Raw genomic sequence first — 21,195 nt, forward strand, 5'->3', positions numbered from 1 at the left:
ACGCCGCAGACCGTCATCCCACCCTGCGCTCGTCGGTCCCACAAACAAACACGCTGTTGTACAGCTCCAGGGCCACGAGTAACCCTGTGCCGAAAGTTGGGTCACACAAGTCACCAGCAGCAGCATTTTGCATTTTTCTTCATCTGAGAAAACCAAAACCACAAAAAACCTGCAGCAGCACACGTTAACTTTGAGCGCCCCAAAGCTGGCATTCCCGCGGCTGAGGGAACTCCGGCTGCCTCGGTGCCTGACATTAACCATACAACCCCGCAACAATATTAACGGGATTCTTCAGCTTCATTAGCTCCGTTGCATTCCCTTGGCTTTGCTGTTATTATTTTTTATTAGCGAAAAAAGTCACCTCTAAGTAATACACCCTGTATTCAAAATTCTCTGCGGAGCCCGCGGCAGATGGCTTTGGTCTGGGGGTGCAGATGCCCTGCGGGGAGCCAGTCTGTGGGTGCGGGCAGCCCCACGGGCGTGGAGCCCTCACCCCGCCTCAGGGTCCTGCTCCCACGCCGGCACCGTAGCTCGGGGGCTGCATGGGGGGGCTGTCCCCCGTCCCCGTCCCCATGGGGAGACCTGGCCTGAAACGTGGCCGCTGGTGCCTGGCCCTTCTGGGGCAGCGGGGTGAGGTGGCCCCCAGCCGCCGTCTCGGCCCTCTCTGGCGGTGCGGAGGTCACTCCGGTCCCCCCTCAGCACCGGGTCCCACCCGCCGCTGCGGGGCCGGCCCCGAGTCCCGCTCCCCCGTGGGGCACCCCCGACTCCCACCGCGGCCCGCCCTCGCCCCCTCGCGTCGCTCAGACCCCCCCCCCGTTCCCCCTTGGGGGGCCCCCCCAACCTCCTCCGGGACTGACCCCCTTCTCCCGCGGCGGGGGGGGGGGGCGGGCGCGGGGGCGGCTCTAGGACCCGGCGGCGCCTCGGCGCGCCCGGCCCCGCTCGGCTCCGCTCGGCTCCGCTCCCCTCCGCGCCGATCCGCGCCGCTCGGCTCCGCTCCCCTCCGCGCCGCCGGGGGGGCGGGCGCCGCGTCCACCTGCCGGCCCCGCCGCCCGTCAGTCCCGCCATGGCGCTCGGCGGGGTCGGTCGCGGCGGCGCGGAGCGGGCCGCCTGGCCGCGGCTGCTGGTGGCGGCGGCGGCGGCGGCGCTGGCGCTGGCGGGGCCGGCGCTGCCCGAGGTGCTGTTCCGCTGCCCGCCCTGCACGGCGGAGCGCCTGGCCGCCTGCCCCCCGGCCGCCCGCCCGCCCTGCCCCGAGCTGGTGCGGGAGCCGGGCTGCGGCTGCTGCCCGGTCTGCGCCCGCCTGGAGGCCGAGGCGTGCGGCGTCTACACGCCCCGCTGCGCCGCCGGCTTGCGCTGCTACCCCGACCCCGGCGCCGAGCTGCCCCTCCAAGCCCTGGTGCAGGGGCAGGGCACATGCGCCCGCCGCCGCGACGCGGCCGAGTACGGCGCCAGCGCCGAGCGCCCCGCAGGTGAGCAGCGACCGGCTCCGGGACCGCGGGGCGGCCGCGCCCAGCGCCGGGCACCGGGCACCGAGCGCCCTGCGTGCGGGGGACCGGGCACCCCGCACAGGCACCGGGCACCGAGCGCCCTGCATGCGGGGAGCCGGCGAGCTGGTGCTGGGGACGGGGCACCACGCACCGCGCACGGGGCGTGGGGCACCGGGCACCGCGCACCGGGACGCAGAGCCGGGCACGGGATACCGGACACCGGGCGGGCTTGAGGGGGGGGGGGGCAGCGAAGGGGCAGCGGAGCACGGCACGTCTCCAGGGGACAAAGGGATCCTAACGGGTGGGGGATCCCCGGGGCAGAGGGACCCCTCGGCAGGGGGGAACCCTACGGGGCGGGGGGAGAGCCCAGGGAGTGACGAAGGGGGCAGAAAGGAGAGGGGGGGAAGGAGTGGATCGCGCCCCTGGGGGTGTGGGGAACAGAGGGGTGTTTGGGGGTGCAGCTGTGCCCGGGGGTAAAGTGTGAGGTTGCCTTGGCATGGGACAGGAACCCCGGGGGCGGTGGGGGGGGGGGTGGGGAATGTGGGGACTGCCCCGGGGGTCAGGGTGGAGGTTGGTGTCCTCTAGAGAAGAAACCCATGGAGGCAGAGAAGGGTGAAATTTGGGGAGGTGCAGCTGAGGGGGAGCCCTTTCGGGAGCAGAGGGCGGTGGCAGTGCAAGTTTGGGTTTGGTGGGGGAGAAAAAGCGCCCGGGAGGGTGACGAGGTGACCCAAAGGTGCGGGGAGAGGCGGCGTGGGAAGGACCATGTGCTGCCTGGTGGGAAGGGGGGGGCTGGGGGGCCCTGCGTGCGGAGCCTGCTCCCCACGGCCACCTTCCCAGCAGAGCCGCCTTGGCGCTGGGGTAGCCGCTGCCCTTGGGGTCCTGGCCCCTCCCGACCCCCCCCCCCGGTCCAGACACTGGGTGCCGGGGGAAGAGGGGCGTCCCCCGAGGGCGCAGCCCCGAGGACGGGGCCGCCCGCAGGTTCCTGCCCTGTGGCTGGGATTGCTGCGGGAGGGAGCGCTCCTGGGATGCCGGCGCGGCAGAGCCTGGCTTGGCTGCCGGCTCCGCTCCCTTGCGATCGGCCGGGAGCCCTTTCACAGGGTCACGGAGTCGGGTCTGAGCCTAGAAACCAGCACTTTCTCCTGCGAAATCACCCCTCCTTGCTGGTTTTGTTCCGCTGCCGACGACCGGGGGGCTGCTACCCTTTTTTGGCATAACTCGCTCGGCATCGCGACCTTGAATTCCCTCCCGTCCCTCTCGCCGAGGCTTCGCTGCGCAGCGCTGCGAGCGGGGCCGTGCCCCTGGGCGCCGGTCCCCGGGAGGGTGCGGGCGCAGCCGGTACCGGCACCCGCTGCCCCGCTCTAGGGGGAGAGACGGAGGCGGGGGGGGACGGGACACCGGCACCGGGGAGAGCTCTGCACGTTGCGAGCTGCTGCTTCAGGGTACCCAGGCTGCCACCGCTGCGGTCCTCACTCCTGTGTGTCCCCCCCCCCCTTTGCCCAGCTGCGAAGGGCTGCGGAGAGCCGGGAGTCTGGAGAACGAACGCGTCGATGTGAAGCCCTGCTTGACAACAGAGTACGAGCGTCAAGGGAGTGAATTTTACGCTCTCCAGAAGAAGCCAAGGGCATTTCGATTTAAGGAATCTGGTGCTGACTGCCAGGCTTATGCTTTTACAAGAAGTTGGGGAGGGTGAGCGGAGAGCGTTGCGGTGATGGGTTGAGAGGTCATTTTCTGAGTTAAGGCTGCGTTTTTTGCTTTTATGGGCTTTATTTCAGAATTGTGTTACTTCGCTGGGTATTTTGCTTGATTTTATTATCCCTTTACAATGGATGTGATTTATTTGACCATATCTCTGTGTGTAATCCATACACACACACAAATAGCACAGTTTAAAAACACTTTAATGTATGTGGTGCTCCGTAATGTCCATAGGGGGTGAATAATAAAAATACTGGCACATCCTTAGCCAGCGTGATGTGAAACATGCAGCTGGAGTGTTCAAAGTCAAGCATGTCTTGGCAGAGGAGCTCGGACATCCAGAAAAGGGTTTGCTCTCTTCAGATTAGAAAACTTTTAACAGGTTGTTGTAGCCATTAGGCAAATAAAACCCAAAACCAAACCAAAACAACCAAACCCACAACAAAAACAAGACCCGAATCTGCCAGCTTCACTTGACGCTGTTCTGTTCAGGCTCACATCGTCACTTCCCTCTGCGGCGTGCCTGCAAAACGTAGACCAGGGAGGTTTGCTTTGCGTTTGAAGCAGCGACAGGGAAAGCAGTCTGGCACCTGAAGGAGCAGGGACTGGAATTCCCTTTCAAATGCTGATGTCAAGCTAGTTTTAAGAGTGCCCGGAGAGCAGGTTTTTGCCTGCAAAAGGCAGGTGTTGAGGCTTTTTTTTTTTTTTTTATTTTTTTTTTGCTTAAAAGTGCTTAAAGGTATTTGCCCTTTTTTCCCCTTTCCAGCTTGAAAAGGCTCCTTTGGCTCATTCGGGACTGGAATGCAGAGCTCGTGCTATTCCTAAATTAAGAGGTTGGCAAGTTTTTTTGTCCCTGATGAGAGGCAGAAGGATTGCCCAAATGAAACAAGGAATAAAACTCTGCAAATTCTCCTGCTGTGGCTCCAGCATTGTTTAGTCTTCCACTTAGGTCTGTAAAGCCAATCCTGAAATGGTTGTAGGCGGAAAGTAACATAAACCACCATGTAGCTAGGAAGCAGGGGATGTTGCTCATTGCACAAGAGGTTTTGAGTATTTTGAAGATGTTGGGAATGTTGGAAGAAAATAGCAGCAGTCTGTGGAAATCAGGCTGAGAACTTCTACCCCCGATCCCCCCCGGGAGGCGAGTGCACGAACTCCCACCGATGGTGGGAGCGAGACGGACGCTCAGCACCTCCAGGGATCAGGGCCTCTGGAATAGTTTCGATGCCACTGGACCACGCACTTTTGCAGTCTATTTCAGGTCATCGCATAACAAACCTGACGTAGTGCTGGCTGGAACTGCCTGAACTGGGGATGGAGGGTTGTTATTGTGCGTGTGAAGCTCGCAGGGCTCGTGCCAGTCTCGAGTGTGTTTATTCTCTCAGCACCTCAGCGCGATCGGCACGCTGTTTTGCAGATGGACTAAACGATGTGCCCAACGTCTGCCAGGACACAGGGAGCAGAGCGAGGGCCGTCTGTACGTCGCGTTAGCGGTCTGTGTCCTGGCAGGTAATGTGCCCGTCTTCTCTCCGAGCAGACCTAGGGTGGCCCAGGACCGAATGGGTCCTGGAGACGCAACATGCTTTGAGAGATGTTTCAGGTAGCATTGAGGTCTTTCAACCTCTCCAATCTCAGCCAGAGAGTGGGGATGCTGCCTCCTGCTTTGGCCATCGTGAATTGGAATCAGGGGCTCACGTGGTCTTGTCTGGCTCTCCGCTGCAGTGTTCCTCTCCCTTACTTCTGCTGGGTTTAGCTCTCACCTTGCGTCAGAGTAGACTGGTTCAGGAGCTTATCCTGCGGAAAGCCAGCCCCAGGAAACAAGTCAATGCTTTTCTGACAGATCAATGACCTGAACTGGCTTAAGGTGCAGCAAGGTGCCGGTGCTGTTCCGAGGTGGGAACTTGTGCCAGGAGGTGGAGCGGGGCGGATCTTAGCAATGTCAGCAAATGTCCGAAATTGTCTTGCCTGAGTTATGAGAATAGCTGAAGAACATCTGTTTTCTCCAAAGGAGGCAAGGTCCTAGGTATAAAACTTGTTCCACTCTGAGAAAAAAGTTCTTGAGCCACGGTTCAAAGCTGTCCAGTTAAGGGATTTTTTTTTCCTTTGCCTGGGTAGTTCAGTTGGGTGTGTAGTAGTGTTTTATTTTGTTGTCGTGATATTTATATTAATTCAGTGGGATCGGCCTCAGAACCCACTGCTGGATGTTGAGTCCTGCCTTAGAATCTCACTTCTTTACTAAAACAAGAATGTTTTTTTAAGTCCATGCCAGTGCAAAGTAATCTTTCCAAATGGAAAGAGAGCTGTGCAAAGAATGCGGCCCGAGGCAAACTTGAACTTGCAGGGCTGAGGTTGCCTCCTTCACCTGGTCAGGGACTCCACTTTGAGCTCCTGTGGTACAAACCCAGCGTCAAAATAGTTAACTGTTAAAAACACAGCTCCTTTTAGCATCCAACTAAAATCCTTATTTGGGTAGCCCCAAATGCCACACATCCTTCCTTATGGGTCAAATGTCAAAACCTCCATTTCCCCTTGGCGGGCATCTGCTAAAAGACACTTTAAATGTATTGCTCCAAAACACAGAAGACTCTGAGGTTGGAGGTAGCATAATATAAGTGGAATTTTAACAGCAACTTGAAAACCATGCCAGTAATGCTATGCGTGCATTTTTCATGTCCACTGAATCGCCAGGAAGACTTCTACTGCTCTCCTGCTTTTACAAGGAACTGAAGCATCTGTCATGTTCTGCATGTCTGTGTGCGTATCTTTCCTTCCACCCCCACAACTTCAGACCCCGTCAGTCAAGTTGGCCAGATCTAGCACAGTGGTGGAGGTCCCGCAGGCACTGTGTTGCTAAAAAGTGGGTGAGGGCTTGAGGAGAGCCAGTCTAGGAGTGTCCCCCTTGTCCCGTGTTAGACGCCTTTGGAGGCAGAAGCACGTGAGCAAGAGGGAGGGTAGTGACGAGTGCTGCAACCAGGCGTTCGGCCTGGCTTATGTGAGCTCGGACATTACCAGACGCCAGAGAAGCCAACCCTGAGAACCAGATCCTCAGGTGTGTGTGAATGTGTCCACAGCCGCTACAGCAGCTCTGCCCAGGCTGAACCGAATGTCTGCAGAGCTCCTTGCTGTGGAAGAAATTAACAAAAGTGAAACACAATTAATAACAGCTCTAAGGATGATATGTGAATGAAGAAAACCCACACAGCTCATCTATCCTCCCTGCCTCTGGGGCTTTGCCAGTAGGTGGACCAGGTCTCCAGCTCCTTCGTGGCAGCTGTGTCTGGTCAAGAGCTAATCTGGTCGGGCCCTGGGCTGGCTGTCATCTGTAAGTATGAAGACAATAAATAACACCTTGTGGAGCAGATTCTTGGAAATAATGCTACCCGCTGCCCCAGTCCCACGTGAGTTTGCTGTAGGGGGTGTGGTGGTGGTGTGAAAACGGTGGTTTGGAGGGAAGGGGAAGCCTGGAAGATTTCAAGGCTCTGGCCCAAAGGAGAAATGTGTTTTCATGCTGTCCCTTGGCAAATGATCCGTTTCCTTCTTGCCCTTCGCAGTTGTTTCCTTTCCTCTGGGTTTCAGGCTCATACTCGCTGAGCATGGTATTTGTCAAGGGAACAGCAAGAAGCCCTGTCTGTGAGAAAGTCCATGTCGTTTGTTTTATCCACATCCAGGAATTGAGCTGAGATAAACAATTCAGGAGGCAAAACAGTGAAAACTGGAATGTGAGAGGTGTGTTTGTGTATGGCTCTGTACTAGACCTGGCTCCACTATTAACCGCGGCTAATTTATCTGCCCGATGAGTGGCTGTTGCTGTTCCCCACAAACACGACTGGGTTTGTGAAGACAGGACTTCATCCCAGCGGCCAGCAGTACTCCCGTACCTGTTTTTCCTGGTTGCGTGTTCAGCACTAAGGACCTGGGAGGAACAGCAGTTTCTCTGGTGGATTTTTTGCGTTTCTGCTTGAATTGGGCAAATCCAGCTTTCTGAGCATGGTCACAGCTTCCTTCCCTGCTGAGGCTCTGATTCCTTCATGGAAGGACCTTTGCTTTAGGCAGACAGAGTAAGAGGAAGGCCAAGGTAAAATGTAAAGATGCTTTTAAAGCATTCCTGTTAAAGGAGGAGTGCTGAGCTTGGTGGCGTACTGAGTTTCCAGGTGTAAGAATTCCTGGTTTTTTCTTTGAATCAGGGTGAAATACGTAACTTCAATCCAGTGGCTGCTTAGCAGAACCCTTCCGTATCAGAGGGATGCAAGCCCGTTGTCCTTGCGTGCGCTTCCACTGTCGCTTCCACCCATGTTCACACTGGTTCTTCCTTGGGGAGGTGCTGCCTGAATCGGTGTGTGTGTGACCGCTTTTGAAGGTGTCCTTTAGCAGCATGTACTGAACACATCGGGCTTGGCTTTCCAACATGTCCTTGTTGTCTGTTTGCATCTGCCAGAAGAGGCGGGTTTGCCCTCAGTGGAAGAGCGAGTCTTCACCTGATGGCATTAGCCTTCTGGAGAAATCTGCGTTGTCTGCCTGGGGGAAGGAGTTGTGTTGCGTGTCCCTTTGCTGTGTGCCATGCAACGACACGCTGCTCCGTGGGTGCCGAGCGTGCTGCGGGCTGTGGACTCAGGAGAGAAGGAAAAATCCTTGCTGGGACTCCTAACATGTTGTGCAGATTACTCTTGGCTGCCTTTCAACCCTGCTGAGCTGATCTTGTGGCAGTCATGCCCCACTCTCTGCCTGTCCTTGTGCACATGGTCCATCATACAGGTCTCGGTCCTTATCTGGATCCCAGGTGAGCCGCGATGGGGAGTTAACCCAACCAGATCTTCACTTTTCTGGAAGGATGAGTTTTCTGCCACCTTAGCGGATTGCAAATCCAGTCTTATTATTATTTCCACAAAGACAAACTACCTTCTACAGACCGAATCTCTGATGGAAACATCCTTGCCCACCTTCGGCAGTCACTGCCAGCAAGCTAGGAGGTGTTTCTTATTCATGAACTGTCCAAGTGTGGCTTCATTAAACGTGCAAGTTGACATCTAATTACAGGCGAACATGATGTGGTGGTTATCCTGGGCAAAGACTCGAGAGAAGGGGGTTAGTGCACAGTCATCGGAGCTTTGCTGCAGCCCTGCATTTGACAGCTTGTTTTAACTGCATTATTGATTGTCTTCTGTGTTCAGTGTTTTGCCCCACATGTAATTTAGCTGGATGCCAGTGGGAAGATAAAGTCTCTTGCTGCATCAGCTTATGGTAGAAATAAATTGTTTTAGAAAGGAAAGGGACGATAATCATGTGCCTTTCTTATGGACTGGAACACTGGGAAACATCAGGTCACTTTTGTAAGCCTTAAACTATCCTTTGACATTGCAGCTTTTATTCTGAAGAAAGCTGCACTGTGCCTCTTGGCTGGTAAGGGAACAAGTTCACTGCCTGGTTCTCTCTGTAGTCAAAGATCCCATTAATTCTGCCGGCCGCGAGGAACGATTTCTTGGTATTTCATTCTGGACTGTAATTGAGAGTGACACAAAGCACTGGTGGGAATTGGACCGTGTTGAAATCCCAGCTTTTCCTTACAATTTTCTGCAGATGAAAGAGCTCAGGTGGGATGAGGAGGTTTCTAATGTTTTGCCCTTGAAATTAATAATGTCTCCAGCACCTTACTGGCTGGAGGTGACTTTAGGGAGGATTTTTTGTGCCTCCTTGCAGCTTGTCCTTGTAGCCATGTGATGCAGGATACCTACAACTGTGACACGCTGTTATAGTCACTTGCATGTCATTGTCCATGGGAGAGTGCTGTAGTCCTATATCGGGAAAATTCATGAAGCTTTGCCCTGTATTTCTGCGTGAGACCACAGCAAGACTTCCCTGCAAGGTCTTTTCAGACTTCAGCCGGGGCAGTCTGTTCTCAGCTCTTCTGGCTACTTGTAGGACATCCAACCCATGCTAATAGCCTTCTCTCGCCTAGGTGAGGAGGTTGTCTGATCACCTTCCCACATTTTCCTCTTGCTGTTTTATAACTAGAAAAGGGTGGGTGCCTCATGTCCACATCCCAGGGGTGCTTGCTGTTCAGTCTGGGGGGACTGGTGGACACAGTGAGTTGTTCAAGGCATTTTTGTGGTTTTGGGTGTCCTGCAAGACATTTTTGGTACCTCCAAAGATCAGGTGAGTGTGTCCCAGTGTGACCTGTCTCCTGTAGGGTTGTGAGCGCCCTGTATTTCAGACATCCCAAATTCTGCTCTTGAGGGGAGTAGGGCGGATCCTGAGCAGCCCCAAGGCAGGGGATCTCAGAAGTGATGGCAGAAGAGCAGAAGCAGTGAAACTGGCCAGAATCTGACCATTTTTACATCTGGAAAGTTGCTCGGGCGTCGTTTTGTTTGAATCCAGGAGGTTTTGTCTGCGGTGCTCGGTGCGCCGTTCGGCTGCACGCTGAGCCAGGGGGAGACGCAGGGTTTGCAACCGGCGTGATGGCAGCCCTCCCACACAGCCCATGTGGAAACGCTCGTCTCCCGTTGCTTTCAGCGGGCGAGCGGCTTGCCTCCATCTGGTGCTGTTTCATCTGGCACTTCAAAAGCAAGCAGCAATGGGGAGAGGAACTCAGGTTTAGCGAAGAGGAATGGCGTGAGGAGGAAGAGCGGGAGGGGTGGCCGGCATGGGTCTCCATACTCCCACAACGTTGGAGCCCGGGGCCGGTGCTGGGACTCTGGCCCATAGCCCCAGGAGGGATGTGGAGCTGCTGAGGCTGTGGATGATCTGGAGTGCCTGGCTTGGGGGCTCCCTGAGGTGCCTGGTTTGGGTCTTCTGGGTCCTGGACACGGTGAGAATTTGGTGTGGGGGTTGTAGGGTTAGGGTGGTTGTCCACCATGGTGTTTCTGTTCACAGTGAAGCTAACCCAGCAGCCCCAGGTCTTTCCCTGGCTGTTTTCGGTTCGTCCTGGTCCTCCTTACTCAACCTGCAGTGGCTTTGCTAAAGTCCAGTTACATTGCCCTGGGGACACCTGTCAGGGGTGCTGCAATCCACCCTCCACACAGTAGCTGGTTTGCTCTGCCAGGTTTGCAGCTGAACCAGTGCAAGGGAAGTGCTGAGTGATAACACTATAACAAGTCTTACCACTTCTTCCTGAAGGTTGGAAGAACTGCTCCAGGCTCCATCCCAGGCTCTGGCAAGGTGTCTCTTAGTCCAACTGGTCAAGGACAACATTCCTTGTGGTGGAACCTTCTCCCTATCTGCACTACTGGGCTCCAACCGCCATACTTTTTCTAGCACAGTACTTGCCACTAACCAAGGGCCATCAGTTTGATACAATCCCTGATGTGTAGAGGGCACTTTCCGTTCTTCTGAATATCATATGAACTGGATTGATGTAATGGCAGGGAAATCACTGCAGCACCGTCTTGATCTGACTGTGGTGTGAATGGGCAGGTAAATCATCTGCCATGATGGAAAGGGGGATGAGGAGACCTGATGCAATGGATGGCCATGGCAAGGGACCTTTTCCTTTGGCCATGGTGAACAGTGCTGCCTCCATTTCTTGTGCAGAGGTGGTTTTGGGAGCATTTTGTTCAGACTGTTAGAAACCCAGGTTGCTACAAGTACTCAATTACACAAGACATTTGGGACAGAAGGTCTGGATTTCTAGTGGTGTTCAGGAATATAGCCATTCCTGGGACCGGATGGTGGGACAGCACTAGAGGTACTGTTCTGAGGGTAACCTTCTAACCCATCACTGAATTTAAAGAGCACTCCAAAGTTCGGGGAGAAAAATGAGACTATGGCAAAATGGTGCCTTCTTACACAATAGGTCGGCTCCTGGTGGGTATTCTGAGTAATTTTGTTGGTGTTGATTTTAGTGACTAAAATAAGTTTATTCCTGCTTTTTTTCCCTGCCAAGCCCCGCAGACCCTGTCACCCCCAGCTCGCAGGCGGAGAGACAGATTCCGTTAATTCTTGTGCATTATTGAGGAATTTTGGTCTATGAAATTCTTGCTTGGAATTTCTCTGCGAAGGAGAACAGCTTCCCACTGCCTGCAGATGGGACCAAACAGCTCAGCCTCCTAGCATGCCCAGCTAGGTGGTAGGAATGCAACTTCTGATGTCTCCAGGACAATTTTGATACCCTGCTCCCTTCAGGGCACCTGTTTCTGAGAGCATCTCCAATGCTGGGCAGGTGAAAATAGTTGGTCTTTAGAGCTTTGAATAATGATGAAATGCCTGATTTGGGCTGAATCTGGAGGCCTAGACCTCTGTGCATATGACTGGCGCATGCTTGGTCTGGGGGCAATGGGAGGAGTTTGGCATGGAGCCCTCTGAGGCAACTGTCTTGTTTAGTAAAACTCGGGCTGTGGGAGTCGGTGTGAGGAAATAACAACATCCACTTTGGTTTCTGCAGTCTCTGTCCCGGGGGCCGGTCGGGTGTTGCAGGAGGCCACAGGAATCCTGCTTATGACCACAGCCAGATTAATGGCCATTTTGGCAGCTTCTCAGGAGTGAGGAATTTGGCCACTTGCACAATAATGGCTAGAAATTCCACATGAATTAATTAGTTTTATTATGGAACATGTGCTTCCTGCTCCTCCAGGGCTGCCTGAAACACTGAACTCATTACATGAAGAAATTAAAATAGTACTAAAAATAAGAACTGGTATCCCAAGCCTTTGTGAGGAAACACGCAGAGTATACTGACATCCTCCACCAGACGTGCTTCCCAAGCTGTGGCTGTTGGCCAGATGAGATCTAAACCCAAGTCTGAGATCAGTTGCAGCCACTAAAATGCCCCAGTGTGGTTCATGAGGGTGTCGTCTCTCAGTCTGTTGGCTCCTACTCAGCTTAAGCCATCCATCTAGGCTTCTTAATTACTCCCACAGTTTCAGTTTGGTGCAGTGTTCAGATCTGAGCTTTGGATGTTGCACAGTGGAGGCTGCACACCTTCAGCCTCGTCTGCCCACAGGATGGGTTTCCACAGCACTGTTCCTACCTTGCAAGGACACTGGTTACTTCTATGGTATTAAAGTGCTTGGAAATACCTTTGGGTAAGGATGCTCTACATTTGGCTTTTGGTGAGGGTATGCCATAAGTACCACAGCATGGGACTTTGGAAAGGTCTGCCTGAGAGCAGTCAGAATAACATTAGATTGAGTAAACATTTTGGAAGCCCAGAGCTGATAACTTTCCCTTGCTTACGTTTGTGGGGAGTCAGCCTGTCGAAACTTATCACCTCTCACATGGCTTTTAAACAAGGGCTGTCCATGGGCTCAGCGTGCTTTTATTTTAATCTCTTTTTAGAAATGCTGATGTTGTCTCGAGAGTTGCCAGCTGGTAAGGGGCAGGTGTGCAAAATGCACACAGCTTGCCAGTCATTCTAGTGTTTGCTTTATGAATATTGCTTCAGATATTTATATTTGGACAGGGGGTTGTGATTTTGAGTCTAACCTCTCGTTTCTACTCAACCCCACCTTTGTGAACTGGGGCTTCACTTCTTTGCTTTTTTTTCCCCCTTGTTTTGGATTAAGTGAGTTCAACATGGCAAAGCTGACCAAGGAGGTGGTAAAGTTCCTGCAGGTCCCACTGCACAAAGCGTGGTTTGGTTGGTGCTCAGCCCTCTCGGGAGCTGTGACCATCATCCTACAGGGACTAAGGCCAGCTGAACTGACAAAGGGCTGAAACACATAATTTTCAGCATTAACAAAACGTGCCTCGTAAAAAAGAGTAAAAAAATGATAAGGCAGACATAGATTCTTCTAGTCTCAGGCAGTTGGAAAGCTTCTGTCTTTCTAGTAATGTTTGTTATTGATTTCAGTCATTGCTTTCCTCCATTTTTGTATTTGTTCTTTTTATCAGGTTGGTTTCAAGGATTTGTTACCTTAACCTCTGGCCATTAGGCTGGTCCTGCACGTTCTGAAACCGACCTTTGCAGATTCAGACCACTCTGAAAGCGCTTGGGCAGTGCAGATATGAGGGGGCAGCAGACCAACCTGGCCAAAGGTCCATCAAGCCCATAATCCTGCCTTAGATGGTAGCCAGCAGTGCACAACTTGGGAATTAATGAGTATGGAGTGAGCCTTGCGAGGTGGGAATGGAGCTACGGAAAACCACCGTGCTGCTGACATCGCTCAGCCCACAATTTCAGGGATTTCCAAAGCACATCCTGGTCTGCCAGCTGCTCACAGAGATACCTCCTCCATTGTGGGAGCTGCCCTCCTGACTTCTAGCGGTGGGACTTCAAGCGCTGGGGGAGACAAGCAAACCCTTGGCTGTGTACACCACCGCGATGTCTTGAGGCTTCGTGAGAGAAGATCTCCACGTACAAGACCAGTTTGGGGTTACTCTTACAAATGACGCCTGTTCCCATCTTCTGCCACCTCATGTGTCCAGGAGCAACAGCTGTGGCAAGAAGGGAGGTCCCATCACTTGGGCTGTGCCCAGCAGAAGCACAAGCCTGCCCGGGTCTGTTTTTTCCCTGCATTACGTGCTGGCAGAGTTCAGCCTCTGGGCTGTGGTTGTCGACAGTGTCCTGTCCCCTGGAACTGATCTGCCCTAGCAGACCTGAAGTGTCCCCAGTGACCTGAAAAACTGCTTGTGATTGAAATGCAGCAGCCCCCTATAAATATTTAACTGAGTCTGTGTTTGTTGTTTTTTTTTTTTCCCCCCAGTTCTTCTCTTTTATTTTCCCTGCCTATGCGGGGATAGTCGACTGAATGCATATCCCCTCCATGGCATCCTGTGATAAAGCTACATTTTTGGCAGTTAAATTACACATCTTGCTCGTCTCCTGTCACCATTACCCGTGTTCAAGACTGACATTGAGCTCAGTGTAAAGGGTGTGAACGCTTCTGTGGGAGTGTTTACAAACCACTGTGGGTTGTCCACTGCTATATAAATTACAACCCGAGAAACTCCGCAGTCTGCAGGAAGCTGTTGCTCTTCTTCTCTTGCACCAGTGGACTCCCATCAGATTTACAAAAAATTTTAATGGGGGAAGTTCCCAAAATTTTATGCAAGAAAGAACTGTGAATGGGTGGGACTTCAGGTTGTGTGGCAGAAGATGTCTGCAATGCAAGACTGCAATTACAGAATCATAGAATCATAGAATGGTTTGGGTTGGAAGGGACCTTAAAGATCATCTGGCTCCAACCCCCCTGCCATGAGCAGGGATATCTTCCACTAGACCAGGCTGCTCAGAGCTCCATCCAACCTGGCCTTGAACACTGCCAGGGAGGGGGCAGCCACAGCTTCTTTGGGCAACCTGTGCCAGTGTTTCACTGCCCTCATGGTGAAGAATTTCTTCCTAATACCTAATCTAAATCTGCCCTCTTTTAGTTTAGAGCCGTTCCCCCTTGTCCTGTCATTATACACCCTTGTGAAAAGTCCCTTTCCATCCTTCCTGTAGGCCCCTTCAGGTACTGGAAGGCTGCTATAAGGTCACCCCGGAGCCTTCTCTTCTCCAGGCTGAACAGCCCCAACTCTCTTCGCCTGTCCTCGTAGGAGAGGTACTCCAGCCCTCGGATCATCGTCGTGGCCCACAATTAGTGTGGTAACACAGTGAAGAAGGTCCCTCTGTGAGCAGCTGGCAGACTGGGCTGTGCTTTGGAAATCCCTAAAATCACAGGCTGAGCGGTGTCAGCAGTGTGACCCGTGCTGAGCTGACTGCCTGACGCTGCTACCTGGGGCTTGTTGTGCAAGGCGTGCAGCCTGCCCTGTACTGAAGTAACCCCGAGACGGGTTGCTCTCTTCTCTCTCCAGCCATGGAAGCACGCACGGTACCCGCAGGGCATGTAACTGCAGCCTGGCAGGGGCTGGGATGTGGCAGGTCAGATGCCGTCCCCGTGACGGAGCTGGGGAGTTCGGCTAGGGGTGCTGTCTTCGCTGCACTCACCATCACAGCTCAACGTGGAGCAAATGCCACTTCCCCATCATGGCGGTGGTGAACAGCTGCATTTTGGAGCCGGAGAAGTGGCGTTGGTTCTCCTCGGCTCCGACCCCAGCCTCGTGGAGCGTGGGGGCTGGTGCGGTGTGGTGCAGCCATCGTGCCCTGGCTTGCACCTCACCGAGGGAGCGGGGCTTTGCTGTTTCCAGCTGGTGAGTCAGACCCTGAGCGGCCTGAGGCCAGGGCTGCAGGTTTGCCCTTTTTCCAGCTAGACACGTGCGTCTCTTTTAAGGCAGCCAAGGAACAGAGCTGGCAAGACCGAACCTCCCCAAAAACCCCGCAGCTCCCTCAGGAGACGGTGCGGGGACCTCAGAGTGCGATCAGACACCAAAGTGCGGGCAAATACATTTTGCAATGCTGCCTGGAGAGACTTCTGTCCAGGGGCTTTCCTGTAGAGAGACATACCCGCGAAGCAGAAATAGCAAGTGACTAAACGTCATGGTTACATTCCTGCCATCTGAAAAGAACTCCCAATTTTCTTTTGGCTGCGAAAATTAACTTCCCTTTTCTCCTCCCCGAGCGGGTGAGCTGGCTCGCAGTGGCTGTGCCCTCGCGGCGGATACACAGGACGGTCCAGGTCAGGCTGAAAGGAAAACTCTCCTACTGGGGGCTTTTCACTCTTGTGTTCCTTTCTAAAGAAAATGTGCAGGGCTTTTCCTGGCCCTTGTGAAGGGCAAGACGCAGGTCTGTAGCTGGAATCGGGTAAGACTGGCTTCATTCAGGAGCTTGTCTGGGTTTTGAGCCACTTGCTTCCTCCTGCATCCCCTGTGCTGCTCTCTGAGCTGCTTGAGGTGGGGGCTGGCGTCCGGCTGTTTGTTATTCATGTAATTAATCTCATTCCTCCCCGACTGTGGTTCTGCTGCCTGTGGGCACAGACTGGCTGTGGGCACCTGCGTTTGGCCTCTGCTGCCCCGTGAAAGCCCCACCTGGGAGTCAAAAGAGATAAGGCAGGTACTGCCGGGTGTGCTGTTCTTGGGTGTGCTTATCCTTTGGTCCTGGAAGACCCAGTGATGGGATTGTGTCTCAAAAGAGCAAGTTTCTTAGACTGAGCAGCCTGCTAGTTGCTCCAGTGATGAACACTACAGAAACCATGATCGTGCCACATGTTGCGTAGTTTGAAGATGCCAGGGTGAGGAAAACACTGAAAGGCTCCAATGCAAAATCCCCTGGGATTTTTTGGAGTTTATTTTAATATTCTTTCTAATATCAGAAGCCTGGGCTTCTATGGCTAGAGAGCCTGACAGGTAAGGAATGGTCCAGAAGCTGCTGCACCCAGGAGAAGCCAGGAGCTTTGTCCAGATTTGCAAAAGGCTTTTGGGAACCCTCTGGGATCCCTTGGTGCTGAGAAGAAGACATGGACCCTTACACCCATGCTGATGATGTTCATTCAGGCCAGAGTGTTCATCCCAGCCTTCTTCCTTTGCTGCTGTTTTTTTCCCTAGAGGCCTGTACATTTTTCCCATTGCATTTTTCTGGTCAGCAGGTTTGTTTTTTCCCCGCTATAAAGTGCTGTGCTCTCTTTCTTCCTCTTGTTTTCTCTTGCTGCATTTCTGCCAGCTTCACCTTCTCTCCCTGTGCCTGCTCTCAGATTTACTTTGCATATTTTCAGTGGGATGCTAGCAGGCTCATTTTGACCTGTCTGGCTTGGTGAAGACTTGCTGAAACCTGCTGTTGCTCCCGAGAGAGGAGCCGTCGGGGGCTGTCCCGCCGGGGTGGGAGGCTCAGGCACAGAACTCTGCATGAGCACGTCTGGGAGCTGCAGAGGTGACACGCTCTGGGTTTGGAGTGTGATGGAGTCCACATGTTGGCTCCTGCTTGGGGCTAATTAGCTGATCATTTCAATTTGCCTGCCAAACCTTTAAAAAAAACCCCAAAACAATCAAATCCAAAAAAAAAAAAAAAAGCAAAATCTAAGGTTTTATTCAGGTAACTTTGAAATATTGGCATTTCTTCTTGGGAGCACAAAGGAACCTCAACACAAGCTTGCAAAGATGTTGAGGGAGACCAGCAGCAAGAAAAGTTTACCATTTGGGCATCTTTAAAGAAAGCAAGGGGAATGAACAACCAGACTCTTAAAAGCTTCACCAGAGAGCACGCTGCCGGTTTACCCAGTGAATCAGGATGTGCGAAAAGCAGCACCAAACTCTTCCTTCGCTCAAGACGTGAACGCAGGCTGTCTGGGCTCCCGCATTGTAACACTTGGGTCTTTCCAAGCGATGGCATTTCGGTTCACATAAGCAGCTGGTGGTGTTTGGGGGTCAGCCCGGAGGGGTGCAGCGATCCCACTTGGCTTGGTGAGCCTCCTGAGCAGTGGCTGCGGGAGCCCCGGGATCTCCGGCTCAGTGGGTATGGAAGAGTTTAGTTCCAGATGGCCAGGCTTTTGGTGGCTTGCGTTTTCATTGCTCTTCCAGTTCTTGCTGAAACCGTGCCGTAAGTGTACCTCCTTGGTGGAGATGCTGGTACGCAGGCTCTGCTCCACCCCATTTCCCCCAGTACTGACCACAGTCTTCTATTTATTTTCCTTCTAAAAGCACCAAAAGGAAGCCTTGGGTTTGACCATAAGCAGACGTTTTTTGACTTGGTTGCTGTTATTGCTGTGATTAAACCCAAACAAAACCAAAATCTGGAACATTTTCTATATGTCTGGTTTTGTTTCCTTTTCTCCAGGTCATCAGCCAAACCAAAAGGCCCCAAGCAGAGCCAGGTGTTTGCACAGCCCAGGTTTTCACACAAATGCACAGTTACTTTATAAAAACGTGTGCAAGAATTTGAACTACTGTGGAGTTTTCCTACTTGCTCTCTTTGTTAAGGGCATTTGGAGAGAGCTTCTCTTCTCTGTTACAGCCGTACTGAGACGTTTTAGTTCTGGCGCTCTCCCTCCAACTTGGGGCAAGAAGGCCGTCAAGAAGCTATGGAGAGGGCAGTGCAACTGTGAACCCAAGTGGACTTTGGAGCAAAGCCCTGCAATGAGGCTTTCCTGGGGGTGTCGTGGACCCTCCAGATGCGTTAAATGTCTGCATCTGTAGCCACCCCTTCTCCTCTCTCCTGCAAACTGAACAGGGCTTTCCTGTAAGCCCGTCCCAAAGCTGGGGCTGGTGGCTTACTGTCAGGTAGAGCAGTGCAAAGCCAGTGCCTGGACTGCACTTGGACTGGTGCCCAACCAGTTTCCAGAGGATGGGGGGGCAGCTCCACAGGGGAAGTTTTCCCAGGTTTCAGCGAGCTGAGTGACCATCAGGGCATGTAGGCTGAGAAGGAAGCGGACCTTCATCCCTTAGCTCTTTTTTTCCGGTTACCTGAGGCGCTGTCTGTCTCCTCAGCATGCAAATTCCTCTCTGCTTTCCATCGCCTGTAATTCAAACCAGTGCAAATTGCTTTCCTCTGCCGCTGAGATCCGTTTTCTGACTTAGCGTTTCTGCTGTCGTTGAGTTTTGGCCTTCACCCTTTGGGGGCTGGCACCCACCAAACCCAGCTGAGAATGTGGCCCTTTGTGCCGGAGCTGTCTGTGGGAGCTGGGGAGCTTTGCCTTCCCTGCTGCGAGCCTTTTTGGCTGGCGAACGCCTGCCCTTTTCTGGTGGGGAGGGATTTAGGGGTGAGGGGGAGGTAAGAGCGCTCCTTGTGCTGGAAGAAAAATGATGAATGACTCTCTTGTGCTTCTGAACAAAACCAGGAAATCGGGGGGGGGGGGGAAGCAAAAAAGGAGGAAATGAGAAACAGTTAAGAGGCCTCCCCCGCCTTCATATAAGCAATCACTCCACAGCATCTGGAGCCCAGTAAAAGGGCCCTTCCCAGGAGACCTTGCACTCGCCAGCCACACAGATCTCCTTTATTGCAAACTCCCAGGGCTTGCACCCCACCTCCTCTGTGCTGGCTCGGAGGTGCCCAGCACCCAAACCCGGCTGAACGAGGGCAAACCAAAGTTGTGGCGCTGTCGGCACCGGAGTTGCGCGTGTCCGGCTCGGCTGGCGGGCCGGGGTCTGGATCCGTCCTGAGGACGGGGCTGCGCTGCTGTCGAACCAGCCAGAGCCGCCAGCACGGTGTTTGCGCTGGCACGCTGCCTCGCAGCGGCAGGGCTGACAGCACCTCGCTGGTGTCACGTTGCAGCGGTGCAGACGATGCGATAGTCCATCCGGCGTGACATCTGCTGGAGCGGGGTCGCCTCTCCTGCCCTCTCCCCCGGAATTGCTTTGGACGTGTTAGATGCAGCAGGGATGAGCATGGAGCAGGTCACTGGGCATCGTGGTTTGGGTCTGATTTTAAGCACCCTCAGGATGGAGTTAGCATCTTGAGAAACCCTGATGTAAGCTATTTAGTTAAAATGATGTGGGAATACAAAACTCTGGCAGGGCTGGAGGTGATGGCACTCCAGCATAAGCCATGGCTGATGAGGTCTCCATGGAGAGAGTGGTCCAGCAAAACTCCAGCTGCGCCTTGTTCTGTCATGGCCACATCCACCTCCATCCTCACAAGGCATTCGAAGCACACTGCCATGTGGTGGCTCAGTTGGAAGAAGCTCCTTTGCCATTTGTTAAAAAATATATCTGATAAGGACCTTAACAGGCCAAACTGTTCCTTGGTGTAACCTCGCTGGTGTTGCTGGTTTACTCTTTGGGGAAGGGTTTTTTTGGCAGTGGGAGAGCTGTTCTTGAGCATAGCTTTAAAACCATAATGCTGGTTTCAGAAATAGAGACCCTACAAGGCAAGTGACTCTCACCCGTTTCCAGCTGGAGATGATCACAGTTGAAGCAGCTGAGCATCCTCCTTGTCCCAAACACCGGCTACTAATTTGGTTGTAGCTCTTATCCCTCTGTGCCAGGAGCTGGGTATTTCATTACAGGATGTTGTCTCCAGTGAATTCCCACCTGAATTTACTTGTTCGGTGGGGGTGAGCAGGGAGGCTGGCTGTTTTTATTTTTCCTTCCCAGGCTGAGAGGCTGCAGAGATGCTGTTCTTTCCATGTATGTATGTTAGGTGTGGTTTACCAACTGTTGTCCTCTGGTATGAGGGTGATGAGTGTTCCTGGCGTGGCATTTGGGTCCTGCTTGAGGATTTTCAGTATTCAGAACTCTGTGGGAGAATTGTTAGTAACAGCATAAACGCAGATACTGTGGACTCTCTGTGCTGATGGATGCTTTCATTTCTCATATCCAGAGATTGTATTTTCAGCCAGGATTTAGCACAATGCTTGCTCACCTGCTTATGTGACCCCACTTTTGTTCTTAGCAATCTAGAGGATATGGTGTGTGTCTGAAAAATACACTTGCTGTGCTGCGTGGGCATGGGGACAGCAAGTTTCCTCCTGTGGAAAGGTCAGTCTAAATCACCACTTTGGATATTTGTAGCCGCTTTTGAAGTCTGTTCTTACCACCTTGTGAGTAGAAGGGATCCCCATCCTATTTCACAAATGCAGAGCCCTTGACGTGTAGCTCTGCTTTGTACGTCCCCAAGGAGCTTTCTCTCAAGGAACTGGGCAGAGGGATGGCTGGGGTTGTGGAAGGGGTTGTGAGCGCTCACACAGAGGAAAGGCAGAAACACCCTAATTACAGAGGAGTCGCAGACACCCCGCTGCTGTGGCGAAAGACAGTGAATAAAATTAGGTTGCATCCTTGCCTAGTGGTATCTTCAGGCTTTCCCTAACTAGTCAATGTGGGATTGGAGATGATGCTAGGGGTTTGGGCTGTTCCAGTGAGCTGAAAAGAAAAAGCATTGTTGCTCTTGAGCTTAGAGCCGCTCCCAGGGTTGCTCGGTCTCTGGAGGTGGCGTGCTGAGAGGGACAGCATCATAAAAACCCTCAGGTCTTCTGCCCGCAACCCACAGGGTAGCACCCTCCAGAACTTACTCTACCTCTCCCCTTGTGTCCTTGACTCTGTGTGCTTGAGGAGGGTTGTGGGAAGCCAGGCAGTGCCTCTGCTCTTTCTATGGCCTCTGTGAACCCCTGGATCAGCTTCAGGGTGACCTCTAAATTGCACAAATTTGGGGGAAGTGATCAGAAACGGCACTCTAAGCCCTGCCTGCAAGGTCTGAGCTGTGCTGCTATGGGCTTCTTAGCTGCGGAATAATGGTGTGCGTGGCAGCTGGCAAGGCGAAGTTTGTGTTTCGTTCGATCAGGGA

The 21,195-nt window shown here is 53.3% G+C and overlaps 1 protein-coding gene across 1 annotated transcript in view; it reads left to right on the plus strand.

The window, feature by feature from the left end:
* Positions 1 to 1,063: 1,063 nt before the first annotated feature.
* IGFBP2 (insulin like growth factor binding protein 2) overlaps positions 1,064 to 21,195 on the plus strand; it is a 64,913-nt gene continuing 44,781 nt past the window's right edge. Inside the window, exon 1 of the mRNA XM_075430444.1 lies at positions 1,064 to 1,466. Coding sequence (XP_075286559.1) covers positions 1,064 to 1,466 — 403 coding nt within the window. The remainder of the gene's footprint in view (positions 1,467 to 21,195) is intronic.

Source organism: Opisthocomus hoazin, chromosome 9 (assembly GCF_030867145.1).
Source record: "Opisthocomus hoazin isolate bOpiHoa1 chromosome 9, bOpiHoa1.hap1, whole genome shotgun sequence".
Lineage (NCBI taxonomy): Eukaryota > Metazoa > Chordata > Aves > Opisthocomiformes > Opisthocomidae > Opisthocomus > Opisthocomus hoazin.